Source organism: Lepisosteus platostomus, chromosome 11 (assembly GCF_059453375.1).
Source record: "Lepisosteus platostomus isolate fLepPlt1 chromosome 11, fLepPlt1.hap1, whole genome shotgun sequence".
In the NCBI taxonomy this organism is placed as follows: Eukaryota; Metazoa; Chordata; class Actinopteri; order Semionotiformes; family Lepisosteidae; genus Lepisosteus; species Lepisosteus platostomus.
In genome coordinates this window covers 9,722,659-9,742,681 of record NC_142621.1, presented here as the reverse complement: position 1 = coordinate 9,742,681, position 20,023 = coordinate 9,722,659, and the positions used below count along the sequence as shown (strand labels likewise).

At 34.7% G+C, this 20,023-nt stretch overlaps 1 protein-coding gene across 2 annotated transcripts in view; it reads right to left on the bottom strand.

The window, feature by feature from the left end:
* Positions 1 to 446: 446 nt before the first annotated feature.
* The window catches only part of alg14 (ALG14 UDP-N-acetylglucosaminyltransferase subunit), a 20,379-nt gene continuing 802 nt past the window's right edge, over positions 447 to 20,023 (bottom strand). The window contains exons 2-5 of one of the 2 annotated variants that reach the window (XM_088598339.1): positions 18,379 to 18,461; positions 16,497 to 16,648; positions 15,417 to 15,539; positions 447 to 2,468 (exon numbers count right to left, since the gene is read on the bottom strand). In XM_088598339.1, coding sequence (XP_088454465.1) covers positions 2,238 to 2,468; positions 15,417 to 15,539; positions 16,497 to 16,648; positions 18,379 to 18,461 — 589 coding nt within the window. In that variant the 3' untranslated portion in view covers positions 447 to 2,237. Of the gene's footprint in view, positions 2,469 to 15,416; positions 15,540 to 16,496; positions 16,649 to 18,378; positions 18,591 to 20,023 lie in introns of those variants that run through there. The other variant, XM_088598338.1, reaches the window with a different exon arrangement.

Here is a 20,023-nt window from a genome sequence, read left to right as displayed (position 1 = left end):
TCTGCCTGCAACACTTTCATCTTGTCTATATTAAATGTCATCAGCTACAATATGTGTTTGTATCACGTTGAACTCTGTCTACACCCTTTGAAGTTTCTTTTGTATCTCCCACAGGTTTTGCTTATCCTTCGACTTTATCTCCAAATTTCACCACTTTACTAACCATACCAAAGAAATCATTAATTAGGACAGGCAGGTTTCCTAAAACAGATCCCTGTGGTTCTCTCCTAATAACATCTTGTCCGGAACATTCATACTAAATCCAATAGGTTGACTTTATCAATACTCCTGAGGATTTTGAATACTTGGTTACGCCCTTTTTAATCTAGTCATGATGTGTATGCTGTTAATGTGGTATAATATTTCGATTATATAAACTACAAAATGCTTAATGGACTTCACAAATATTGAAGCACTTTGAAGTGATTGTATAAGGTCAGGGTCAGAAAAAGAACTTGTGCTTTTATTAGAATGGCCAGTGTTATTTCACAGCTCTGCCAAGCAGTAGGACACAGCATAACAGGAAAAGCAGACTTCCTCCCACACTTATATTTTTTATTTCGATCCATAAGGTCTCAGAAGCACTCAAGCGGTCTGTTTAGCTTCTATGACATTTGTATAAACTGCTACCCCATAATCTCTTCTTCTAACCTCCTTTCTTTTCTGAACGTTCTGTACCGAATAATCAATGTTTCCTTTACTCCTATAACACCAGAATTTCTGCTTAATTCTCTGTTGGGACTATTTAATTTAGACGTCTCAGAGTTTTTAACTGAGGCATGCTTGATTTTGTAAACTCTTAAATGATAAAAAGTAGAAAATGTCTTAAGAGCTGAAGAAGGAAATAAACATATCACCGTTTACTGATTTATAACTATATTGTTTAAATCACTATAAAATACCATTTATGGACATCACAGAACAAATGGCAATATAGTACAAATACTGCATTAATTTAAGATTACCGAGTCAAACCTTTTTTTGAGTCATACTATTTATGCATGCTACACAGAAAACCAGTAAGATGTTATAATGGAAACATAAGACTTTTTAAAATGCATCACTGATGGGTTTCTATTCAGTTCATATAAAAAACACAACAAATACAGTGCAGAAGATATGGGTCATTCAGGACCTCTCTCAGGTTACATAATATTAAACCAGTGCAGAAATAATGTGTTCATACTGGAACTGAAAGGAAAGCACTAAAAATAACCCCCCATTCCAGTTTATTGTGTTTTATTGAAAGCTCTATTTATCAAAACAGTCCTGCTCATTTCATGTGTTTCCCCTTCACTAAGCAGTTATAATAAGGGACTTGGCGGTTCAGGGACAGGAAACATATCAATGATGGAAATGCATCACAAGTTAAATGTACATCCTGAACAAATTATAAACAAATCAAAGTCCATGACTGTTGTGAAAAGATAGCTGTAAGTCAGTCTACTTGAATCCTGACTTTGCACGTCACACATAAAACACAGTACACAATCCTAACCTACCTGACTGTGTACTCAAAATGTACTCAAATTGTGTGCCGTTCAAAATTTGACCCATACCTCTCAGATTTATGCTTTTCTGTTACCATTTGTTTATTATATGTTCCACAAAACAGCTGATACTATAGTGAGAAAACATTTGAACTGAATGGAAAGTCATCCCTTTCATCCTACAAAGCTGCTGAAGACCAAGATGTCTTTGAGCAAAAATTATCATTAAAGTATTTTATTCATGCTACCAGGTAAGACAATTGAGAGCAAATTATTATAAACAGTGATGATCTGAACACTCTTTTATACAGCAATTTGAGTAAAGCAAACTCTTCATGTACCTGAGCTTCCAGCTCAGGATTTGAACCCATGGTTTTTCAATCTGGAAGCCTTTTTTCGCCTTCTTTCGTACAATCGTTAGCACTTATGGTTAGCACTGGTCTTTCCTTGACATGAGACCCATTAGAATACTTTTGAGATTAAAAAAAACTATATCCTGATAACAATGAAATAACTTTTTATAGTCATTAACCCTCCAAAATACAGAATACTGTATAAAAAATGTCTAACATAGTGTTCACATACATTAAACTATCGCATGAACTGGTTTTAATATGCAGAAATTCCTGGGAAAAACACAGATATTCTTCAGCCAAAATGAGTACATGAATAGCATTATGAACCCAGATCATGTCTGTTATCAGTACCAGCTGCACTTGTTTGTCTTTTTAAAGATTTTTATGTTCTTTAAACAGTTCTGCCAATATAAACAGACTTAGGATATTTTTCTTGCAGTGACAACCACTGAACAAGAAAGTAGTCTGACAAATGATATAATATCTTCCCAGAGAGCGACAGTGTTTCCACCCGACAGATGCTCTCCACATAGACAATAAGCACTTTCTTCACTCCCAAGACTCCTAGAAGGAGGGCTGACAGACAAAGTGGGACACATGTTCCTGGTCCATTGCACAACACCTGAAATAAAACACAAAATCAGTACAGTCATGTGAAACTGCCAATAAAGAGACACACACCTATATCTTTCTGATCTAAGGATGTGACTTAAAAGATACTTAATCCCTTCCCAGTAACACTCGCAGGCAGAACACAGAACACCTGTACCAACTCTGTGTTATTTGAGAAGTATCTCTGAGGAAAAAAAGATGGATAAACCAAAGAATGGGTTTTGGGAGCTTCCATTAAAATACAATAATAATAATGTATATTTTTTTAAAAAACAAAAATTCCACAAATATAGTAAACATTTTGGGACAGCAAGTGATGAACTAGAGTTGGGTGAGGTACTAATTTCTTCCTATTTCTTACGTTGGACTTGTGACTTATTAAATATCTTTGTATCTTTGAAGAAGACTAGAAAAAAAGCAGAAAATAGAATCTTTCAACAAGACTAATCAGACATTCTACATAAAGTTGTCTAAAGTGCTGTTTCATTTTCTGAATTAAACCTTTAAATGTCTGTGAAAATTGCCAAGGTAATCAACCTTTTACATACTAATAACAATAAAATCTAAAATAAAGGTGAACAGAATTTGCTACAGCTGTTTTTTTTTTCTGTATCAGATCTCAAATAGAAGCACGTCATATAGTGTTCAGGTTGACTTAGCCATAATACACAGGAAAACAGGCAGACCATGGCAATGGTCCAGAATGTCTGTTCTATTAATCACTGCACCACGTGTAAAGGCAACGTTTCAGTGAGAAATGAGAAGTACATCAAACTGTAAGACTATCCAGTCTACTTGCTATACATTACAAAATGCCACACTACTGAAAAGTTATTTTGTAAAAATGTGCCACTTTTAAAAGAATTTCAGAAAGCTCTTGAAAAGAACGGAACCTCTATTACATTATATTTAAGAACAGGAAAAAGCAAATTTGTTTTTACCATTTCAACTCTGAATGCATCAGATTTCTTCACTTTTAAAGTTGCTCTACATTTATGTACTACCAAAGATTAATATCTAAATTTCTAAAATTTATTTTGGCATGAAAAACCTGTTTTAGGAAAAAAGTCACGACGGGACATTTTTTAAAAGTAAGCATTTATTGGTGGCCTCTGGGGAAAGTTGGTGGAAAGATTTCAGAGAACTTGTCCATTGAAACACAAATGGAACATCGTGTCGTGTCTACCTTTCAGAGAAACCTGAAACTTACTGACTGCATCTCAGAAATGAAGAAGCTTTCAGACAACAAATGGCTCATACATTCTTTCCTAAACACATGCAGGAACAAAAAATTCAGAAGAATCTTTGTTGTACATTGATTTAAAAAAAGTAATCTGCTCATTCTCTCAGGGTACAAACTGCACTTCTGTTTTTACACATCTTATATATTCATTAAATTTTTCCCTGCCATGAAAAAAATTCATGCCATGAAATAAACTCAAACTGTGTTGGGAAATAAAATCTTGGTTTCATCCAAGAGTAAAGTACTTTTTGGTCTTTCATTGTTTGCTTTATTTGCCTGATACTTTAGCTCGTATTTAGAAATTCCCTGTCAGTAATCAAAATCCTCCTTCCATTTGAGCTAATCATATTATAGAACACCACTAAGCAAAGATCCAATAAGCAATAACAAAACTGTTTTAACTGAGTTAACAGCTCTTTGTCTGGCTTTTCATCTTCAGACAGGTTACCTGTAACAGAAATACACTGTATTAACCATAAAGATCTGCCATCCGAATTACATACTTTCATTTACAGATTGTGTTTTAGCTGAAATACATCATACTGTACTGTTTAGCTCATGAAAAACTATCTAGATGGTAGATGGCAATGAAAAACTACTTTAGTAACAAAATAACAGTTTGTTATTGATCAACACCTTTTGCAAAATACAACCTTTTGCAAAACAACAATGCCCATTCATTTAATCTTTTTGTTTCCTTGAAATAAAAGATCTTGTTCAAGACAAGTGAATTGAAAGGAACATATTTGAACCAATACATTGAAGTGAAATGCAAAATTTAGATAAATATTTAATGCTTTTGATATTAAAATAAAAAAAACTAAAGTATTATTACTTTAGTTAAGTAATAAAAACAAAACACTATTAAGAACACATTATTTCTAACACAGGAAGCTGCTCAGTAAATTCATTGTTTCATTAATAACAAACCTTAGACCATAGACAGTGGAGTTCAACCACTGTAATCAAATATGTGCTTTTCCTTTCCCTGTAAATCTCATCTAGTAGCAACAGAATTATGTCCATGCAAATGTATTCGGTATCACATAACACAGAAATCTTTCTGGTAAAGCCTAATCTGGAAAGAGTCTGAGCTCTTGTTTTTCAAGAGTGATCCTTAGCGTCACACTAATAAAATATCCTAACAAGCTTAGTATCCTCACAACTACTTAGTACACCAGTAGTTAGTTGTACAGTAAATCACGGCACTGGTTTTAAACCAGGAACTTCAAGAAACAGAGTTTACCCACCCACTCCAGTGTTTCTAACACAAGCATAATTGTTTGGTAAATATTGTTCCTATGAGGTATGACCTACGTCACCATTAGAGACTGGCTAGTTGCACAGGCTGAACAAAAATATTATACCAGAGGAACAGGAGCTGGGCATCACTCATAAACTATTTCACACTCATCTGTAAAGGTTCACTGTGGTCAATATATCATTCTAAACAAACAGCTGAGCTCCCTTTTTTTTCAATTACTCATCACTATATTAGATTTTGTCTCCAAGCTGTGAAGTTTGAAAGCTGAGCTATAACATTTCTCAGCAGCACTATACAAAATGTTAAAACCTGTCATTATCTAACAACAAGACAGTGCAAATTGGAAAGAACAGAATGTGAACACTGCATATAAATTCATCACTGTGGTTGCCTATCTTGCCTTTCAAGTTTTTTATGGAGTTTTAATCCAGTCAAACAGAACTGAAATTAAATAAATGTTACATGTATTAGTCAATAGAAAGTAAGTGGCTCTAAAACAAAGAAAAGCACAGCTCAATGAATAATGAAGTTTTTGTAAAAAAAAAATCTTGCTGAGAAGAAATTTGTCTGTATTTGAAAAACATCCATCCCCACTTAAATGATGTATAAGTGTATCCACTAAAATGATACTGTGTTTTATTTAACAAACTTTTCCATTACACTACAAATATCTTACTGATTAGGTTCTTGGAGAAATACAGAACGTTTTCCTCTGTGCTACAGTTTCTGCATTACGTATATTGTAATAAAAACAGTTTCAAAAGGCTGAAAGATCTATTCATACAACCATACAGTAAACCGCATACAGTACACATGTGACAGTCATTCTTATTTTTGAATATTTCATCATTTCTACAAACATTTTTCTGTTAGAATGAGCTGTAAATTTGGTGAGCTTCTAAAATTGAGCCTTAAGTGTCTATTTTATTGGGATTATAATATCCCGCCTGTGAGAAAACCTTTTAAAATCCTGAACCTTCCTTTTCTGGAGGCTGTACTCATAAACCAGGCAGGAACATTCCGTGCATAGCTTCCCTGCCAGTTTTCTCCTCCTCATGCTGTTTGTCTGCTTCACACACTCATTAATCCTGGACAGGAGATCACCTTGTGACGAAGACAAAAGACTGAACCTTCCCTCCACTGTCCCCCTTCACTTCTGCTTCAGTGGGCTGGGAGTATTAACCACAGTTCCAATGATCGCTTTACTCAATCCTAATGTAATCAGATTTGAAAGGAATACCTCCTCAATATTATTTTTTTAAATTCAAAACTCAAACTATGCAACGGTGAAGTTTTTTAATTTTGTCCACATCCATATGATGTGTGATTTTGTAAAATGGTAAAACTCTTTTATTTTTTATTGCCTTATCTTGGCGTGCATAATACAAATGTAACGAGCAGAACTCAAGGCTGTCACTTTCAGTACCTTCATATGGAACAAATTCACTGTGAAATTTCTAAAACCCAAACCTATTTAGACTTCCAGCTCAAAGAAATGTAAGCAGGCTTGTGCTTGGCAGAGATTCGTTTTGGATTAACAAACGTAGTCTGATTATATGAAATCTTGCATTATGCCATTTGTGTTGAGGGACACAACATAATTCAATGCTAGGGTGAAATAATTATGAAAAGAAAGTTGAAAACCTTTTTGAATTCTTATGATATTCACCATATTTGGTTTCTTTAAACATCTTACATAAAGGATTAAGCACAGTTTAGCCCCCTTCGATTAAGGTTGATGAACAAGAGAAGTGATAGTTGTCATAAGTCAAAATGTAGACAATTAAAAAGCTTCAATAAAACTTAATCTAGTGTAAAAAATGGCCAAATCCTGTTTTCATCTGCTGTATGTTTAGGTGTTGTTTTCCACTTGTTCTTAATAGCATATTCTCATTACTAGTACATGACTAATACATTTTACTAAATGCAGATGTTGGAGCTGACAAAAAGTTATAATTTCTCCATATGATCCAGCGCACAGTCTGGCCTCCACACATTCACTGCATTTCGTCAGGATACCAGAAAATCTTTAGATTATTAAAAATGTTACATGGTGTGTAGATTAGCTAAATTCATTTTACATTTTAAGCAGTTCATTTTACACAAGAAAGACAATTCATTTAATAATGAGGCTTTTACAAAGAACAACTGATAGCATTAACAGTAATGTTAATTCTGAGATGGGTCACCCATATCAGCAGATGATCCACATAACCAATTATCACTTACAATTAGCCATTAGAAAGCAAGTATACAAGAGAACAAAACAGAAAAAAAATGAATCTGTATAACTTTAGGATGAAGAAAACTGGTCACCATACACATAGATTTAATGCAACTGCACAAAACAAATAAAATGGAATTTAATTCCATTAAGAAATTCTTGCTTTTAAAATGAACCTGCGGGTTCAAAAAATGTATTAAAGATCATGATTAGAATGTATTCTTTAATATTCTGTCTGCAATACTTGCTATAATAGAGGCAAGTTATGAATGTATCCCATTTTATCAATGAAATATTAATATTAGCATTAATACATTAAATATAAAATTAGCATTTCATTGCTGTTTCACTGGAAACATTAGTAAAAACAACATGCCATAAATTCTGGTTATATTTGTATATGAGTATTTATATGTTGATAAATAATGTGAAATAATGTCTTCTCTTCATCAGACAAAATCAAATATTAGGATGCCTTTGTGATATACATTTGATTTGTGCAGCTGTCTTACGTATATGTCTGTGAATGTAATGTCTTTTTTATTAACAACTAGAGTAATGTGAAGTTCTGTTATTTTAAAGATGTCTCATGGCTATGTTGTTTATACAGATGTCTAATTACCATTTTACAAATGTTATTCGGAGAACCATTTGGGTCGATGATTTGTATTATTACAACTTAGAGGTTGGTTCTCCAGTGTGAAGCAACTTGAACATTTTAGAGGTATTTTTGTATGTTTTGTAGCTATTCTAATACAAATCATTGAATTCACTAGAAACACACCATATAAGGTGTCAAATACTAAGTATTTCATAAATAGGGTATATAGTATATTGTAGCTTCAAATAGGAGTCTGACAAAATGAAGGCTTTTACATTTTAAGGTTTCTGCACAAAGAAAACCCTGAATATAAAAATGACCAGCTGTTACAGGTCAGGCAATGACACATTTACAAAAAACAATGAATGAATTCCTGTATGTTTTCCTGTAGTCACATGCTGATAAATTAAAGACAAAACATAAAGTCTGCTACCAAAAATTTAAAGTAAAGTAAAGTAAAAGGCTTTACTGGAAAAGAGAGAAATGGAATAGAATTTGCTAGTAGCTAGAAGCCATAAGACAAAGCCAAGAGCTGGTAAATCCATTACAGAATGTCATTCTATAGCCATTGTAATTTGTTTCTCTGCATCATATGACTGTATCCACAATTTTTTCCAGACATGGAAAATTCAACCATTTCTGGCTTTCCAAATAACAGAACAAAGCCAAATTTTCTAACTTAACTCAGTGTCTGCACCCCCAGTCTTGGAATTCAATAAGAAACCATCTGCCAAAGGGACAGAAGCAGACATTTTATTAAAATACCTAGCTACTGATTGCACAAAAGTAGTATTGCATGTGCATACAGTATGTCGGGCCTTTTCTTATATAACCTGAAAAAACAGTGACTAAATAAGAATATACAGTTATTTAGTTACAGTAAAATAACATTTAATATTTTTGATATTAACGTCTAACAACTGATTTCACTACATAGTTATAGAAAACAGTAGATACTATTGCTGGTGGTAAGAATCCTCCGAAATCAATTCAATTTCACGCAGAACACGTCCTTCAGATGAGACATAAAATGAGGTCCTGACTCTATGTGGTCATTAAAAATCCAGTGGCATTTCTCAAAAAGAGTAGGGGTGTTACCCCGGTGTCCTGGCCAAATTTCCCATTGGCCTTTACCAATCTTGTTCTCCTAAAAATCCCCATCTATGAATTGGCTTCATTACTCTGCTCTCCACCCCACTGATAGCTGGTGTGTGGTGAGCGTTCTGGCGCACTATGGCTGCCGTCACATTATCCATATGGGGCTGCACATTGGCGGTGGTGGAGGGGAGTCCCCGTTACTTGTAAAGTGCTCTGATTGGACTGTCCAGAATAGCACTATACAGTATAAGTATATAAGTGTAAGCAATTATTATAATTATTATTAGATCAGACCAATGTTTCTTGGACTACCAGTTTTTAACAAATTGTTTGATTTGCAGTGAGCTAATCTGTTAACCTATGAAAAACTCACAGAAAAATAAGTTTGAAACCGCTTTCTAATACTTCAGCAGCAACATCGAATATCTTCCTGTCAAAAACACAGGTCTTATATTTTTTAATATGCTGAGGATTTTAAATACAAACAATATGACAAAGTTCAACAAGTGGTGTTCTGGCCTACTAACCTAGCAACATTGCCACCATGTAGACTGATCCTGTGGGATCTAAAACGTTAAGCAAGGCTATGTTTGGTTCCAGGTTGGGAAAACTCCAAGAAAAACCAGGTTGCGGCTGTAAATAGTGAAACAGTAGGAGGCACCCAGCCCTCTGGTCCAGAATTTACAAACCAATGCCCACTATAGTGACTTGGGACACTGCTGTATTAGGAGCTGTCCTTCAGATTGGACATTAAACTTATATCCTGGCTGCTTGGTCAGATTCAATCAAGCGTTTCAAAGAGTTCAGGTATTAGCCCTGGTGTCTCACAAACATGCAGGGGAAATTTCAACCTTTGGTATGTACAATCTGCCCAATCTATAGTCCCTCCACATCGATTCAACTGTTGAATCAATTTCTCACTTCTCCACCTGATCTATTGTGCATATGTGATGGCAGTTCAAGTAGGTGGCTGCGTCAGCATGCTTAGGCTGCAAAAGAACAAGTGAAGGTTTATTCCATGCTGAAAAGAGAAGAAAAGAAACATTTTGGCTGTGGGAATGCTGTAGAGCATAATGGCTGCCATGCATCACCCAGTTGGGAGTAGTTTTTCAGTGGTAGACAAAATGGTCTCCTCCTGTATGTAAAGTGCTTAGAGTTCCATCAGAAAAAAGTCTTATATACAGTATATACACAAGGGATTGTTATTAACTACTGATGTGACCTACAAAGTGAAACATAAGCCATCCATTTTCTAACCACTTTGTCCAATATATGGTCACAGGGGAGCCACATCCATCTCCGCAAGCAATGGGAGCAAGGCAGGATACTCCCACATTTTCCCGAAAAACACTTTTTAACCCTTTGCTAAAGTAGCATAGTAATAAAGTGCATAAAAGGAACTAGTTATGGCTGAGTCCGTTTTGCTGACATGGCCTGTACCCTTCAAAGAGGACAAATATAGTGTGTGATCTAACTTGAAATGCCCATTTATGGCAAACACATGTCTCGGAATGCAAGCTCCCTTCTCCCTGCTCTGCAATTTATTCCCACTCATTTAACTTCAGAATGCATCACAGATTTCAAACAGCTGTATGCCTACATTTCAAAATGCAAAATTTGGGTGAAAAATCACTATGATCTTGCATACCTACTGTATTCTATAAATCTTTACTATTCTGAAAAATAGTAGGGACATATAAAAGATTAGAATGGGGAAATCAGTCCATCATGCATTAAGCTTAATTTAGCTTTTCAAATTAGTATTGTATAACTACTGTGCACTGTTCTAATGTGTAGAAACGTTGCAATTTAATTATTGAAATTTGAAGTTTTTCTAGTTTTGATAAGCTCTTAATCTCTAAAAAACTCTAAAGATTCTGAAAAAGAGTCAGATCATAATGTTCACCCAAATAATGAGACATCATTCTATTCACTAACTAAATTCAGGAACTAAATTCAAAACACAATCTACAGTGCCCTCAAAAAGTACTGAGACAGTGAGGTCTAAACTTGGGCTTTCACAGTGAATCAATAATCATTTCTGATTTATATTAAACATGATTTATAAGTACAGTCATTTTATTTTATAAAGTCAATTTTGTTATTTCCTCTGATAAATTAAACAAATGGATAGTGTTGAACCTCTTTATTCTGAATGAGCAAAAATACTGAAACACTTGGTTGACAGATATCTCTTCTTGGTCAGGTGTTTGATCTTGTGTAATATGGCACAACTTGTCTTGCAGTTACTTCAATGATTGGAGTCAGTACAAAAGTATGCTGAGTACTAAACTCAAAGAATGTCACTTAAAGAAAGGCTGACGATTTTGAAAAAGAAAGAAAACACACAACAGGTACAATAACCTATCAGCTGGGATTGGGGCAGCCAATAAAAAACCCATCTGTTCCTGATAAAAGAAACAGTATCAGAACTGTCAAGGAAAACCTTGAAACAACTGTCAAAAGCCTTGTAGGTGTGAAGGTACTAAAATCCACAATTTGCAGAAGCCTGACAGAGCAGAATCGCAAAGACTGCACCATGAAATGGAAATGTCTCATCAGCAGCAAGAACAGAAAATCCAGATTAGAATGTACTCAGAAGTACAAGGGTGAGTTTTGGCACAAAGCTTTATGCACAGATGAAACTATGATAAACCCTTAGCAAAGTAATAGAAAGGCTCAAATGTGGAGTAAGAAAGGAACTGGAGAACACCACCTTCTCTATGAAGCCTGGTTGAGATAATGTCATGGCCTTAGCATGCAAGATCAGCGAAGAAAATGCTTCCATACATATTGGACTGTGCTTCACCATACAGGATGATAATAACTTGAAACATTAACTAAATAGGCAATTGCAACCTAAGTGTTTGAATCCGATTGGGCAGATTTTCATGCTGAAGCAAAAATTGAAACCACAACCTCCAAGAATAGGCATGAACTGGATGCAGCAAAGACTTGGCAAAACATCTCTCTCAGATTATTACACAATGGGTTGAAAACTCTGAAAACACCCCAGAAAGAGGGACCCACATTAACTTAATTACTTGCAATATTTTGTAGGCCTAATTTATACTGCAATTTAAATAAGCAAAAGAGGAGCTTATGTGGATTAAAAAGCCAAAAACAGATAGATTTAAACTACACACGGGTACAGTATTTTATATCTATGCATTACCTGCCTTGTTTAACATTGCTGCTCAACTCTAGATTCTATGAATAGTTGTAAAGCACCATTTTCAGCGATGCTCCACCTCCTGGTTGTATCTCCTAAGGGACAGAGAAATCTGATTCCATTTCCCCTCTAGCTTCAAACCAGTGCCTCACAGCTTCCCAGCGATCCCGTCAAGCCCTACAATATCCTGTGAACAAGGCCTTTCTCTGCTGCACATACTATTAATCCTGAGAGAGAAATCCTGCTCCTGTGCTAATTCCTGTAGGAATACTTTTAAAAGACTTTACATCTTGCATCCTGATAAAACGTGATGCAGTACTGGGATTAGCTCAATCAATACTTTTGAAAAAACAATTCCTCAATTTTTGTTTTAAGACTGTGAAGCCTGAATCAATCCTTTTAATATGCGTGGCAGTGCATGGAAAAATCAGGCATTATACTCCAAAAAATATATTTTCTTTGATTCATGACATAAAACTGAGGACATTTCACATCTTGTGATTTCTAAAATAGATTCTTTATACAAGCTATTTTTTGGAGAAAACTGGACAGGATCCAGTATCGACACAGTACTGATGCAGTATTTTATAAGTTTGACCTCAGTCATAGAATTAGTTACACTTTAGGAGCATAACCTAGCAATTTAGTTGGTTTCATTTCTTGAGATTATATATATCTAATAAAGATAAGAACAACAAAGCTATTCATACTTTTGATCCAAAAATACTCTACAAAACTCAGCATTCTCTACATTCCAAGGTATTTAAACCTATTACTTGTACTGTATAAACAATTAAAAAAGGCCAGTGGAAACTAGCAAAAATGTCTAATAAAAGCTTTTTTCTCATAGGGCCTGTGAGCAAAACACTGCACAATGTTTAATTTGAAGACAATGAGTCTCCTGTGTGACTTTTTAGGTATTTTATGGAGTTCTAAAATTCTTTGGCATCATTAAAGTTGCATACTCCTTGTATGAAGAGATGGTCATTTGCCAAAACTTTTTTTAGGCAGCGATTTACATGCCTGTGCATAATTAATTCTAAGATACAAATTCCACATGCCTCTTGTTGGATTTTGTTTTTGTATTTACACAGGTAGAAAATCTACAGTCTACACTAGAGAGGGTAACAATTGAATAAGAGTCCTACAGAATTAACTGCATATCACTTGATTTTGTAGCTTTTAAAAATTAATCATGCAACATACAGTAGCAAGATGAGTAGTAGGCACTTTTAACTTTCTGTTTGACTATGTCCCTGTTTAGCCATGAAGGACCAATTACAATAACACTGGCTAGTGTCCTTGCCTTAAAAAGTTTTTTCCAGTACATTTGACTTTAGTTTAAGACATTATCCCATTCTATAATAACTGCACTGTTTACTACAAGGAAATGTAATTGATTTTGAAACTTACAGTAAAACAAAGTTATTCCTGGTCATATGAAATAAATTGAGAGACAGTATTTTTATTAAAAGTGTAATGAGCAATATTCCATGCTAATTTGATGACTACAATCAGAATATTGATTTTTCATCTCAAAGTTTTAATCGACATACCTAAAATCTAAAATATATTATTATTGAATATGTTAAAAAAATATGATTCTTGTGAGATATTAGATGAAGACAATGAAACATTTAAAATGAAAAAAGGTTAATCTGGAAATAGTATACGTCAGAAACTGAATGCATACTTAAGAGTTTAAATACATACACATAAAATGTAACATACATAAATACAGTGTTAACATAATTGAAAATTTGTCTATAGAAGATACAGGATTGAAAAATACACAAGAGTGCTTATGAATAGATTTGATCGTTTCAAGATCAATTTTTGGATTAAGGGACATTTTCAAATCTGGTGAATGGAAGATTACAGAGACACATGCCAGAATTCCTCGATTTAAGCCCCAGCTAGGATTAAGGTTAGCAATGCCACAGTAGTTAGACATTTTTTAACCTCATAGCTGTATTTTGGGACCCAAGTGACCTAAAGAGTGATACTTTTCTCCCATCTTCACTTTTTTTCTGGATAGACTTGGCTGCTTAGTATTCCAAAATTAAATCATATTAAAATTAAGAAAATCCATTCCACTGGGTAAAACGCTCTCAATTTTGTCATACAAGTATAACCAGAAAGAGAAACGGCATCAAAATCGAATGGTTCTTGTAACCCTAACCCTAGCATGGCCTGGCATGAAATGTATGCTCATTTAAATACCGTGTTAACAACATTTTTCGACTCATTGAAAATAGTCTATAGAAGATACAGTATTGAAGAAGGCTCCATAACCGAAACTTTTTGTTTCCTTTCTTCTCTTTTCAGCATGGAATAAATCTTTAACTTGTTCCTTTGCAGCCTACGCATGCTGACGCAGCTATCTACTTGAACTACAGGACTGAAGAAGACACATTAACAAGATTTCAAAAGATTCTGTTTATGAATAGATTTGATTGTCTTAGGCTCATACATTTTGGATTGAGGAACATATTCAAATCTGATGAATGGAAGGCTTCAGGGACACTTTGAAGAATTCCTCAATTTAAGCCACAGCTTAAATTGACCACACCAGTTAGCCCTTTAAAGATATTGACACCAATAAAACTGTGAACAAAGTTTCAAAAAGTTTCTTATTATATAACACTTTCAACAATTATATAATAATCTGAAGCAAAGCAGGGCACTCACTTTGTTGCTCTGTGTGTGAAGAGTGGCTGTGTGACTTCCTGTCTCATGTATGGACTTGGTCTTGGTATAATTGGTTAAAATCTAAGGCAAGCATTACAAAATCAAGCAGATGATTAATAATTTCAACTTTTAACCTCATGATTTTGAAAGAGAAAAATATTTATGTGGTTCCCGAGTGACTAAACCCATAAAGCCATTCATTCTAAGTGCATGGTGACCTCTAAGGCCCAGACATCGCTAGAGGAAGCCTGGGTCATGTCACAGGATAAGAATGAATAGAACTCCCCAAGCAGAGGTGCATAATTCACCAAGCACTTCCAGGGTAGGGTGGATCCTTATCGGCAACAGTGACTCCTACAACGTGCCAAACGAGTGGCAGAGACTTGAGTGATAGAAGTCACTCCTCCAGTCGGCACTAACTCTCCTGTCAGACACCGTAAACTTGGCTGGGAGGGAGAAAATGAATGGTTCTGATACCTAGGAAGGCTGTGACAGTAGTCTAAGACTGTGTAAGGTAGAGGAAATATAACTGGAAGGGTGTGCAAATAAAAGACTGACTGAGGTTTACATCTTGATATTGGTTTCCAAAACTGATCCGGGTTTCTGAGCAAATTGAACAAATTCATTATTAAAGACTGAAAGAAAAAGGGTCAGTTTTTCCATACCAAATCTGGCCTCAATTTAAACACTAGAGGCATGGAGTAGACCAAGGAATGCAAAGTAGTGAGCACAGAAGAGCTCCAGGACTGTTGCACTTCACGACTTCTAGGTATCCGATGGATGGTAAACTAGAATAAAGAACACAGAAACAGATCATCTTTCCATTTTCTTTAACTGTACATGCAGTGCAATGTAACACAATGTCAGATAGTTTGATAAGCGAACCTTGGAAGTGTACACAGTGTAAAGGCATGTGTAAAAATAGCAACAATACTAAACACAGGTTTATGGATATATGACATAAATTGTCACATCATATTATGCATGCATAAGCTCTTGGAATGTTCAGAGCAATGTTTGACTAAATTATTGTTATTGTAAGTCAAGTATGGTACTTGCACCAAGACCATACAAAAACAGTAGGATGTTTGACAAATGTCCTTTCTGCCTCACGAAAAAGAATGAATGTGCTCCATCTGCTGGAGGAAACAATGTTAACATGCATCCATCCGACCATTTTCTAAACTTCTTCCAATTCAGGGTCGCAGGGGAGCCGGAGCTAATCCTGGCAAACAACTGCCACAAGGTAGGGTACACCCTGAACGGAATGCCACTATAGCAGAGCAGACACGCACACCCTTATACCCAATTTTCCCAGAAGCCAATTAACCTACAAGTGTGTCTTTGGACTGTAGGAGGAAACCACTGCACCCAGAGGAAACCCACACAAATATTAACACCTGCTAGATACAACTGAAAGACTATGCTAACATGTGTATTGTTAGAAATATTCCTCAGGCAAAAATGAAGATACACAGACTACTGTCCTGTTCGAACATGTGCAGTGACACAGCACAGAAAGTTGTGAAAACCCCCAGCTTAAATTAAAAACAAATTAGTGGTGTTAAGACTTCCAGACTTGTCATGACTTGCTGCAATGTCTTTTTTTCCTGTCTGTGCTGAATTCTCACCTGTTTCCGATTAAATGTCTGATGTGTGAAATGATGATCTTTTTTGGTACTATACAACAGTACAGCAGAACAGAAAAGGTAGTGATAGGCTGAAGTTCTTTTTGCCTACTATACCTTTTGTTCTCCATCCTTTTCTCTTCTGGAAGCTTCAAGGAAACGGATTTTATCTTCACTCATTTTGTCCGTATCAGCAATGATGTAATGCCTTGGAACGTAAGCCTGGGACAGACTCTCCAACAACCTGAGCATTTCTGTCGTGTGTCCTCCTGTAACAGTTGCAATCCATTTAGTCTTTAAAAACCAACTGAATGCTATTAACATGCTCTTTTTCACTTATTAACATCTTGCTGTAACTTAAATCTTCAATATGGAGCACTTATATATCAGGAGTTAAGCTTATACATTTTCTGGAGTGTTGTGACTCTGTACTAATGTACCATACATGACTCCTATGAAATACTGTCGCTTGAAATTCACTGATAATGAATTGATTATTGATTAATAATAAACAGAAGCTAATGACATTTCAATCAAACAATACATTTGACACTTTATTGGAACAATATATGCTATCATAGTGCCACCTTATTCACAAAACGTTTCTTATTGTCCTGTCCCACTACTTACATTTTAGTTCTATCAAGGAAATGCAAGGGTGTTTTTCATGTACAACTTTTGACAAATTTTCATTGTTTTGGAGAAGTAAAACAAAAATTCTTTAGGTGTTATTTCCCCAGTACTGTACTTCATCAAATAAAATTGAAAGAACATATACTCAATATGTGCTTTCAGCAAGGTTAAGAATGGCAGAACTTTTTAATGTGCCTCCTTTCACAGCTGTTATCTAATATATACTCATTCAATCGGTGTATAGTTACCTCGCTTTGCTGTGTTACCTGTTTTATGGATGGGCACTACAATAATGATTTTACAGTCAGTGGGTATTTCCTCTCCCTGTCTTAAAAAGACAGCTGGAAGGATTTTGTTAATGGCATATAAATAACATCTCGTTTCCAGATTTGTTTAACTTTAGTGCTTCTTGTACTTGTAACACTTCACTTTGTTCTGAGCTATTATTAACCTTTTCTCAGCATTAAGCATGTCTGATGTTTTTTCTTCCTTGGTAAACACCCAAGTGAAATATTAACGTCATACATCACCAATTTCACTGTCATTATATAGAAGACATCAATATTAATCTCTAAAACACTTGATGTCATCCTTTACTGATAATTTTGCTTATTCTAGACATCATTGCAATATTCCTTTCAAACTTTCTGTTTTTGCCTTTTTTCCTGCCGTATCATTTTTACCTGTTTCCAGTTCACGTCACTCATCATCTTTATCTTTTTTGAAAGCTTTATAAAGTGATTTTTTTTCTTTTTTATATTCCTAATTACTTTAACCATTTGGACCACTGTTTTCCTTACTTACTCGTGAGGTCTGTTTTGTCTAAAGTAGAAAGCCATCCATTTTCCACTGAATCGATATGTAAAGTATCCTGTTCCAGTCTATTTCTCTTAATCTGCTGTCTCATTCCTTCGAAATAGTCTGTTTTACCGAAATTGTTAAACGTTATTTCGAACTGTTTCAGAGTAAACCTATACTTCACAGGACACGATGTAATTTAAGAGTACATTCCCTTAAAAGGTATTGGTTTGACGAGAGATGTTATTAGTTTAAAACACAAAGAACACAACGAAATACAGAAGAAAACACAACGCTGCGATAAGACCTTTTTAGAGTTACTGTTACGAAGAGAACTATGAAGAGATTAAAAGGTCACAGTGACAGATTTACACACAATTTTACAAACAGGTCTGTTCGTAAACACGGAAAAAATAAACACAAATTGACATATTCATCTGCTACGTCTTCTTTTATTATTCTCATTCATTGCAATTAACTGTGGAACAGCAATATCACCACTGCAGACTTTGCCAATATGTTGCCAGTAGTACTACTTGCCAATGCGGAAGTATTGTAACAATCATACCTGATCCTGCCACAATGAGCACGGAGACAGAACCTTTCTTTCCTGGTTTGCATTTTACTCCGCTCCAAACGACAATCAGCAATCTTAAAATTAAAAATATGGTCATAAAACAAACTCCAAATACAATTCCCCAAATTATATCCATAACTGCTCAACCCGTTACGTGTATATTACTGCTACGGCATCCCTTTCAGACCAAACTTCACAGCCTGTTTAGTACAAGATTACACTACAGATTTTGCATTACAGATAGCCTCTGCTTAATCACTCTTACTATTATGTACAGTGTTTATTTGTTAGGTTTTCAAGATAGTTTTATCATCTAAATTGGTTGCTGTAATAAAGACAATAACAACATTAAGTGGAGTTCTACCTAAGTGGGGTTAATTAAATCTTTCTTAATATTCCTAAATCAAATATTAAGATTTTTCTTTCAGAAAACATTGAATTTCAAAATACCAAACAGATACACAGCGTACAGTTGCTCAGAGGTGAAAATAGTCTAATAATTTTTCAACTCTCTTTTACTTTACTGTTATTATTTCTGTCATTCGTAATTGATGTAGTATGAAGTCAGCTAACTAAACTTCAGTTTGTGATATACAACACATGTTATTTTGCATTAGCTTCAGAGGTTGTGCATCATTTCAGAAGCAAATGGGTTTAAATGCCTTTTGTGCTGTCAGAGGTTTCCATTGTTTGCTTCATTGTCTTATAGCTTTCCATGTTAAAAAGCAATTGTCTATGTCAAATTATTTTTCTTAATTTTTAGATACAATACTGTGAGGCCAGCTGACACACAAATCAGGGTTAAAGTCCTGACATTTTGAAAGATTTGGTCAAATATACTCAAAGGCCTTATAACATGATGCTAGACTACTATCTAAAAAAGACCAAACAATAGATAAATATATACAGTATGTTCTTTTTAAAAACAATCACAGGCATAGGGATAGCACTTGACTTATTATACCGACCATCGGATGTTATGGACAGCATCTTTGGATTCATCTTGTGAAAGGTACTTTATACAGTACATGTGCGATTGATTGATGGTTTAAACTACTACATTACCTTTGAGCAAGCATTCCAGTATCACACTGTATTAATTCTCTCTTACTGAGCTAAGGCGTTCATTATGTAGATCCCAAAAATGTGGAAATTATCATTTTTATCTTACAGTATCTTAGGACAAAATAGCAGTAAATAAATCATTTTAATAAGGTGCAATTCATTACTATATATATATACAGGTATATATATATACTATGTATACTATATATAACATCTATTTTATATTCTCTACATGTGTGTTGCTTTTCTCAATATATACTATATACAGGTATATGGAGGTAAAACATGGACACTAAATTCAAGATCAATACTGAAACCCCAGACAACTATAAAATGAAAAAAAAAGAATGTTGCAGACAACATAATAAGCCAGAGAAACCTATGTCTCCTAAATAAGTGCCAGCAGCATCAAAAAAGTGAAGAAATTAAAATATTAGTAGTTGGTAGAAGAATAAAATTAATATAAAGCAAAAAAACAAATACAGGAATGAATACAGCAACAAACAACTCATCAGAAACACATCCTGCAAGATTAAAAATCAATATGCTTGCTGGATCAAACTGGATGAAG